The sequence below is a fragment of the Triticum urartu genome, chromosome 2A, assembly GCF_056163025.1.
Source record: "Triticum urartu cultivar PI428250 chromosome 2A, HENAU_Tu73, whole genome shotgun sequence".
Classification (NCBI taxonomy): domain Eukaryota; kingdom Viridiplantae; phylum Streptophyta; class Magnoliopsida; order Poales; family Poaceae; genus Triticum; species Triticum urartu.
In genome coordinates, this window is record NC_141874.1 from 719,940,977 (window position 1) to 719,949,980 (window position 9,004).

The 9,004-nt window shown below is 45.5% G+C and overlaps 1 protein-coding gene across 4 annotated transcripts; it reads right to left on the bottom strand.

The window, feature by feature from the left end:
* Positions 1–2,046: 2,046 nt before the first annotated feature.
* Positions 2,047–7,260, bottom strand: LOC125540092 (filament-like plant protein 7). 4 transcript variants are annotated; one of them, XM_048703680.2, is made up of 5 exons: positions 7,116–7,260; positions 5,729–5,870; positions 5,521–5,644; positions 3,367–5,357; positions 2,047–2,800 (listed from the first exon to the last, which is right to left on the bottom strand). In XM_048703680.2, exons 2-5 carry the CDS (start codon positions 5,819–5,821, stop codon positions 2,315–2,317), a joined length of 2,694 nt encoding a protein of 897 aa, XP_048559637.2. In that variant the 5' UTR covers positions 5,822–5,870; positions 7,116–7,260; the 3' UTR covers positions 2,047–2,314. The 4 variants fall into 4 exon arrangements, with proteins under 4 accessions (XP_048559637.2, XP_048559636.2, XP_048559635.2 ...); XM_048703679.2 differs by having other exon boundaries at positions 5,521–5,647; XM_048703678.2 differs by having other exon boundaries at positions 2,047–2,797; positions 5,521–5,650.
* Between the last annotated feature and the right edge of the window lie 1,744 nt (positions 7,261–9,004).

The window sequence follows — 9,004 nt, forward strand, 5'->3', positions numbered from 1 at the left end:
CGATAGCTGAATGCGCCAAGTGACATGCTCTCAGTCCATCTCCAAGTGATCCTTGGAAAGGCTGGCAACGAGCGCTTTTTAGTTGGATGCTCCCGCACGTTTCCTGTAGCGCCGCCTTGAGGGAGACCAGCACCAGCTTTCGCTGAAGCCTTTTCTCCTCTCAACATATTTGGCCGGCACATTTACATGGGCATATATATTGTAAAAAGGAAATGCACGAAGGCGATCGGTCCCTAGTCTTCAAGGTTGAAGGCGTGCTGCACTAGCCACTACGCCCAACCTCCTTTCTTATGTTTTTTGTTTTGTTTTCTTTCTCATGTTTGTTTTCGTTTTCACTCTACATTTTTATATATGTCAAAAACAATTTTTAATAAGTGATCAACAGTTTTTGTATACACGTTCAACATTGTCAAACCGCTTATGCAACATATTTTAAATACTTATTAACAATTTTAATACTTATTCAATATTTTTCAAATACTCGATCAACATTTTTTGATATTTATTCAACATTTTGAAATACCTGTTCAACATTTCAAATACTTATTCAATATTTTCTAATACTTGCTCAACATTTTTCAAATACTCATTCAACATTTTAAATACATATTCAAGATTTTTAAATATTTGTTCAACATTTTTCAAATACATTTTCAACATGTTTTAATACTTATACAACATTTTTCAAATACTTTTTCAATATATATATATATATAATAATTTAAAATATAAAGAAAAGTACAAAAATATAGCAAAACATGAAAACAGAAGAAGAAACAACAGCCATTGGCCTCCCGCGCATCTGGGCCGGCCCATCGGGGCTCCTCCCGACACGAGGATTCCCCTGTGCTTGGTTAAAGCGAGAAATAGGGGTGCTCGTCCCAGCGCGCATCCCTTGATCTTTGGATTTCTCGTGTAGAGGTCTTTGAAACTAGACTCCATATCAGTAAGTTTCGACGAACTTATTTTCATGAATAACTTAGAAAAAAAAGTCGAGAGTAGAAAAACCAGAAACCAATACACAATAACCAAAAAAACAAAATGAAAAAAAATACCTAAAACGGGGGGAGGGGCTGGATCTCAAAAGCACAATTGTGCTTTTTCATAAATTAAAAACGGAAGCACAATTGTGCTTTTCCCTTTTCATGAAAGCACAAACTATATTTTTTTCATTTCAGAAAACACAACTATCTCGTGGAAGTATAGATGTGGCCTGTTGCTAATTTACGTTGTTTGGCAAAACGGGCTCCATTCGCCTCTGCAACGCCGCACTCCTTTAGCCGAACCTCACTTCAAAAAAAAAAGGAAAAGACTCTCGCAGGTGGGCCGTCTCTCTCGGGCTCTCCTCGTTGCTGCCGATTCACCATTCACCAAAAAAAAAAACCCGCAGCCCCGCCGTCGTCGCCGGAGTTCCACGGCCCTCAGCGCACGCCTCACCCGGCCTCCACTCTCCCCTTCCCACCGTAACGGTTTCCCCCCCGTTCTCGCCCGTCCTCTCTCGCCACCCCGGCCGGACACGCTCCGACGCTCGTCGTCGAAGCCACGCGCGAGCGGCCGTCGACGATGACTGAAGCTGAACTCGCCGCGCCGGAGCGCTTGGCCGTGTCAGCGGCTGGCTCCATCTCGGCCACTCCTCGCGGAAGGGCTCCCGTGTAAGCAATCGCGGCGGCGCGCACCGGTCCGGTGAATCCGAGTTTGTGCGGAAGGAGGTCAGTCTGCATTCTCACACTCCCGTTGGACTGAACATACTAATTTCACTTGGCATGCTGCGTCCATTTGATTCCACTTTTGCGATGCTGCTCACACCTACTACAGTACCATGTTAAGTCTGAAACCCATAATTCCTGCCCTGATACACCGAGTATATGTACTACTACATGAGATCTGGCCAGTTTCAGGAACAAAATCACACAGGAGACAGCAACCTTGTTAGTGTCAAGACATTCAGAACACAGGGATCAATCTAGCCCCCTAGCCAGATTCAGGAACAAATTCACACGGGAGACATCAGCCTTGTCGGTGTCAGGACATTCAGAACAAGAATCCTTCCTCAAAAGGATGCACATAATAGCATGCTACTCACAAATTAGCCACATCCAAGAGCAAACACAAGTTCATACGCCTAAGGAACAGGGTAATGCTGGCCACAACGCTACAAAGCACACTAATACTTGTAATACATACACGGCATCCACACTCCATGGTTCTTCCTAAACCTGACAAGAAACACAGCTCAACAGGCAACCGATACACGCTTAATTTACACATGGAAATGGAATTTATCATGGATAGAGTTACCCTTGGTCTCTGTCAGCTAAGCACTCAGGACCACCTTTGGTTTGATTATGGCATCCCTCCTCCTTCCTGTCAGGATCCTCTTGAGCAAGTTGGGGTTCCCCTTCTGCTTGCTTGGGACAACGGCTAGTGATACGGCCTTGGCGGCGGCTTCTTTCTTGCAGCTTCCGCTCACAACGGAAGGCTTGGCGGGTGGAACCACCGGTGTTGGGTGAGAATAACACGATTCTGAATCGTCACCTCCCCCGCCGGCCGAAAATTTTCTTTCATGTGGTGGCCTTATTTCTGAGCATATAATCCCCTTGGTCTTCGGGGAGCTGAGGTCATCAAATCCCCCGTCGTCGACGGCTAGCATCTCATTCAGTGACTTGGACCGAGGTTTTCGCTCTGGACGAACCGAGGTGGCATCCTTTGGCGATGCAAGTGCTTTCAGTTGCTTTCCCAGGTTTAGGATTGTCTCCTGACACTCGATGAGCTTCTCTGATGCTGTCGAGATCTCCAGCTGCTGTGTGAACAAGGGGATTAAATGTTAACTTCAAAAACTTATTTACTGGTAAACTGCCAAATGAAGGTAATAACTCATGGACTAAAGAGCCCTTCAAAGCAGGGTGTACTCAAGAAACTAGTAAATTGATTGAATCGATCTGAAAACATGTTCAATTATTTCCAGTGGTTTCACAGCAAAGGCAGTTAGGATTGGTCATTTACCGTCATATAGGATCACAAATTTGTAATATACAAAGTGGGCATAAAATGGTGATATGTTATGTTACGTTATCAGAACAGAGCAAAAATGAAGCAAGAGTGTCATTTCAAATTTCCTTATTTCCTATTTAAAAAACTATTGCATTTGAGGTTGCATGCAATTCTGGTTGCTACAAGAATAGAATGAATGCTATATAGCTTCGCAAAAGGAAAAATTGTATACATATTAGAGAAAGGACACCATCAATATGGAGCAAATTTCTTGCATAAGGCTGTAAATAAATATGTATTTTCTTTCTCCTAAAAAAAGAGCTAAGCTATCTTTAAAACCACAGAATTCAACAAATAATATAGCGTGGATCTTACCGCTTGTAGATTTTTATCTTTATTCCCAGAAACACATTTTGGGTCTTCTTCAGTAGAGTGACTGCTTCCCTGTAGATTGCCCTTGTTTACCTCAGAGTTAGCGATGGATTTGTGTTTGTCAAGTTCACTCACTGTTGATTTACCATCAACACCATGTGTTACCAGATTTCCTGTTTCTTTCAATGCATTAAGTTCTGCTCGCAAACTTGAAGATTTTACTTCCGGTGCATGGAAGAATGAGACTCCATTCCTTATACTGTCTGTGTCATTATCAGCTTTAAGTCCAATATCCATGGGGCTTGATTGAGAAACTAGTGACATCTGCACGCTGTTTGGAGTGCCGGGTTCATCTATGCCATTTGTGGCTTGGACTCCTATTTGTTTGGCTGCAACAGCTTCATGCACATCAGTGCTATCTAAATGCAAATGCTTTATGATAGTTTCCCTCATCTCTGATACATCTTGCAGTGAAAAGCAGTGGTTCAGTATCCAATCTAGTGTGAGGCTCACTTCAAGAACAAATCTTTCGACATCAGTATTCCCATACAGAAGCTCATTGCATACAACAATGAAGTGTCGCAGTACACATGTGAGTTCTGATGTTTTCCATAAGAATGCATGAGCGAAATAACCAGTTATCAGCGTAGATTGATCACCCATGTTGCCACCAGATTGCACAAGGTTGCTACTGTAATCTTTTGACGATCTCTGGATAACTCCCTCGACAAGTTCAATTAACTTCAGGAGTCCCTTCTCAGTCTTGTGCGGGTGAACTTGATTAGCTGTTTCACTGAGACCATCAACTGGAACCAGCTCTTTACCTGCTGATTCTGCTGCCTCTCTCTTTACATCATACGATTTTGAAGGCTTATCATCACATACCATCGCTAGCCTTTCTATTTCTTCAAAGTCATCCATGAAACTTAAGTCTGACATTCTTGTGCTCTTACAAGAAGGTGTAGTCAGCTTCCCCTTCTTGAAATGTTCAAGTTCAGAAATCAAGGCTGATGCCCATGAACCAGAACAGCTGACATTATCTTCATTGCGACCACCCTCGGAGATAGATGAAAGAGGATTTTCAACCACTGTAGGACTCCTTTTTGCCAGTTCTGTGGTAGCTCGATCACCTGATAAGTCTTCGAGTTGAGCTTCAACTTGGGAAAGTTTAGAGGTTGTGCGAGCAAGCATGGTACGGGAATGCTGAAGTTCACCATCCTTTCTAGAAAGAGATTCCTTCATGGCCTTATTTTCATCTTCCGTCACGTGTAGCCTTGCAAGCAATGAAGGACTTACATGTGATGCATTGGAAGTGTTCTGTGTCTGATCATATGAATTGAAGGATGGCGAAGAATTCAACTTTCCCGTCCTTATGTGTGTTGTACTGCTGCTCAGTGTTTCAACTTCACTTCTCATTCTAGCAACGGCAGCTGGTCCTGGTAGCCTTTTACGTACCATTGAGCGCAATCTCTTGCATTCTTCTTCTAGCTTAGTAATCTTCCTTACATTTTCAAGATGTTGTTTGTGTGAAGCATCAGCAGATTTGAGGTTACACTTCCTTTCCTCACTACGAATATCAAGTTGCTTCTGCAGCATGCAAACCTCATATCTAAGAGAAGAATTTGATCTCTCTGTTGACTCTAGTTTTACTGCAAGGTCCTTCAAGTCCGACTCTTTCACTGCATTTGATTCAGTTAGATCTAAGATGATTTTCTCTTTTGCTGAGAGGATTTCAGATAGTCTGCTGTACTCATCGTCCAAGCTAGCAATTATGTTCTCTTTCTCCGCGACATTTTGTTCTAGATTCCAAACTTTATCCTTCTCACAAGAAATTATTTGAGCAGTATCCTTTATCAACAACTCCCTCTCTTCCGCTGCAACATTTAGAGCCTCATCAAGCTGACAAATCCTTTGCTCAACCATGGCTTTCTGATGTAGAGTATCATCAAGTTCTGTCTTGATAGCTATAGCTTCAGCCTCTGCTTTCTCCCAGCCTGGATCATTCGTAGTCAAAAAGGGGTTGGTCAGAAATTAAATAGCCGACATATATGCATACGTGCATGTGGCATTTATACTTCTAGGATGAGATAAATCATATGTCCAACTACTTATGACCAGGAACTTGTACTGAAATGAGAGTGATGAATGGAGTGGTACCTAGTATGGCTTCTTCAGCTACTTTTGCTTGCTTGGATAAAATAGCATCCTTCTCGAAGCATTCAGCATGAGCAAATGAAAGTTGTTCATTTAAGCCTTGCAGTGATCTCTCTAGCCGTGCAATCTTCTCCTTGAGCATTTATGAGTTAATTAGCAAGTACTGAATAAACTTAAAAATTCTTAATGTGTAGAGCTGTAGATGATATACCTCCTGTTCCTTATCTGATATATTTGGTTTATTCTTTACTAAAACTGTCCTTTCTGATGCCTTCTTTCTCCAAAGCCATGTTTTATGGTCCATAGATAGATGCTCTCACTTTTTACCAGTAATCAACGATACACAAGATTCCCTGGAAATTAGAAGTAAATGCAACATTAGTGGTGCATATTTATATCAATTCATACAGTATAGGTGCTATTTGGGTAAAAGAATCAGAAATGTGTATCAATTCAACTTTGCAATCCTTTCGACAAATCAAGTAAACATCTCAGTATCATTTCGTTTCTACAAATCTGCAGTTCCGGTTACCTAATCCACTGGGCAGGATTAACAATTTCTACTTGTGCCAGCTGCAATGTCCTTCACTTTTGATGCAGATAGCGACACATAACTAAAAAAGCAACCACAGGGTATATTGAGGTGTTTGCTCAGTTCTACCCCCAGTGCACCCACCACTTGCTCCAAAAGGCTATATCGTTAGCCAAATGTACTATATTTCCTTCCAAAAGACAGATAATACAAAATTAGCCACCAGATGCTACCTTCTTCCAGAAACCAAGTGGGTGGCCGTCCACTAGCATTGCACCGATCCACAACTGTGAGAGCAACCCACCAGTGAAGCCATTTAACACTGATAGGTACATAGAACATCTATCTAATTAAGTAAGCCAATTACGCCGTCCCGGAAGTCAAAATTGGTAAAAGTATTGCAAGAATAGCATACAGAGAAAGAGAAGTGCCTCTCCTCTGTCCCAACAACATCACTAGTGGCACTGAGGAGTGCTTCTCCTCTGTCTCGACAGAATTACTGGTACTACACAACGCAGGCGCATCCATTGATAAGGATGGCGCCTAACGCAAGTACTCTTTTCGGCAACCACAGCTCAGCCTTTTATAACCAATTAATGAAGCCGCTATGCAAACTGGGAATCAGGACCAAACTGACACTCTCTTTGTGCACCTCCTTCTGCAGATTGGCTACACCAAATCGAGGAGCCCCCAGACAAAGAGTAGAGAAGGGAAGAAGCCTCAAGCAAGCAGTGAAACCCCACTAGAAATACCCACACAAGAATCGAAGCAGGAGAGGAATCGGCGCAGCAAGCAGCTAGAAAACCTCTGCGCGTGCAAGCAACTAGCTATAATTAGCAAGTGCAGTGAAGCAGCGGAGCCAAACCCATCGCCATCGATCCCCCCGGTACCTCCAAACCACCATAACCCCCTAGCTAGCTCCGCTCCAGATAGATATCCCCATCGTTTTCCCAACCACCAAACATGGATTGAGAAACACATACCCAAAGGACAAGGGCGGCATGGATAGAGAGATTGCAAGAACACAAGGGATGGATGGTAGCGGTGAGCTGAGCTGAGAACTGACCTTCGTTCCAGTGAGTGAGTGGCAGTGGCTCTGCCGCCGCTTGCCGAGAAGGGACTGTTGTGCTGCTGGGTCACCTGTGACACTGTGGAGGCATCCTATGGTATGGAGGGAGGGAGGAAGGGGGTGGTGATGAGTCAGGTGACTGAGGACAAGGACACAAAGCTATCGTCTTCAGCTTTTTCTGTGGGGGCAGAGGCTGGGTGTCCCTAGCAAAAAGGAAAAGGGGTTCACGGCTGGGCCCTTGAGATGACAAAACTGCTACAGGATGACCAAAAAAGCTGCCTCATCAGAGATTGTAGAAAGATCGTCGTGAGGCCGTGATCGACGGTGGGTTTAAGTGTCGGCGGTGGCGGTGGATACATACCAGAGTTGCGTACGTGCGACGGCGTTCAGCTCTCCATTGATTATCTCGTTTGGGTCATGGTGTCGAGATTTGGTCCTAGCACATCTGTTTTTGTTACACTCCCACGCCGACTCTCAAACCGTACATCATATCCGTCCGTGGATCAATGGATCAGTCCACGGACATCGATACAGAAGCCAGTTATCTACCCGTGTCCGCATACATTTCATCACTAATTTAAATAAGGAAAACGTTTGCTACCGGTCGACCGGTCGCACCATTCGCTAGCCGCAGGCCCACCTTGTCACTTCGTATCGCTACATCTTTTTTCTCTTCCTCCCAAGTCTGCACTAGCCACAACAACGTCATGACTCGCCAGTTTTTGTTGCCCTGCTCCACGCCCAACCTCTTCCTCCATCATAGCACGTGAGCGGCTCTCCCATCCCTCTCTCTGAATTCGCACCCCCGTCTCTTCCCGCTGCCATGGCCGTCTTCAATCTTCTCTGATCCCAGCGATGGCCTCTGTGAGTCCCCGCCAACGAAGCAACAAAGGGGTGGCGCAACCATTCCCGAGCAGCACAATCCCTGCTACCACCAGCGTGCGATGCTACAATCAGCTCGCCTGATCCTACAGCCGGCGTAGGCCCCTGCTACAACTGGTGTGTCACCGCTGCTAGAGCTCTTCGAGGCCGGCATGGCGACGATCAACACCGAAAGTTGCAACCACCACTGCGCGGAGCTGCAATCGCGACGCCAAGAGTTGCAACTATCACCGCGGAAAGTTGCAACCACCGATGGGGGAAGTAGAATGCACAACCCGGCATTGCATTTTTGCTACAACCAACGGTGAGCCGGGTGTTGACTACGAGGGGGCGACGCGGCTCACCTTGCTGCTGCAACCATGGAGCGGTGAGCCGCAACGTCTTGCCATGATGGTGCTACGAGCGGAGTTGTCGGAGTCGGTGCGGTGACCTCAAGGTTCACAGAGGCTAGCAGGGGGCGGTACGACGCCGGTGCTGCGGCCAGCAGCGACTCGATGGAGAGGGGCTGCTGCCACCCCTTGTCGGAAGAGCTCGCACGTAATGGTAGGGGAGAAGGCATGGGGGCTTTTTTTCGTGGGGGCGTTGACTATTGAAGGTAGAAAATGATTCAGAGAAGGCCATAGAACGGCTGGGGGAGTCCACATCTAACGGTTGCCATGTGACAGGCCCAAATTTGGGCTCGTTGGCTGATGCTTAGTGGATGCCTTTAAATAAATCGGACGAATTACCTTAAAAAAAACCGGACGCATTTCAGCAAACACGTTGAAACTGAAAACTAAAAAAAACTAGGATGCTAAGCGAGCATGCCCCTGACGGCATTAGCAAAGGTGTCGCTAAGCGACATTCTTCGCCGATTATGGTGAGCTCCCCATTAAGGTGTAGGAGGCGCCTCGTGGTCGTCTCCGCGGTGGTGACAAACCGGTCGAGGACCCAGGCCACAACTAGGTTACAATTTGGCGAACACGGAGCGGCGGAAGGCTGGAGCGACATCGTTGGGGACGGCG

Coding starts and splice junctions, on each gene's coding strand:
- LOC125540092 (XM_048703676.2), bottom strand. CDS start 5,821: ATGGACCATAAAACATGGCTTTGGAGAAAGAAGGCATCAGAAAGGACA. Junction 5,651..5,728: donor TATCAGATAAGGAACAGGAG/GTATATCATCTA, acceptor TAAATGCTCAAG/GAGAAGATTGCACGGCTAGA. Junction 5,358..5,520: donor AGCTGAAGAAGCCATACTAG/GTACCACTCCAT, acceptor CGAATGATCCAG/GCTGGGAGAAAGCAGAGGCT.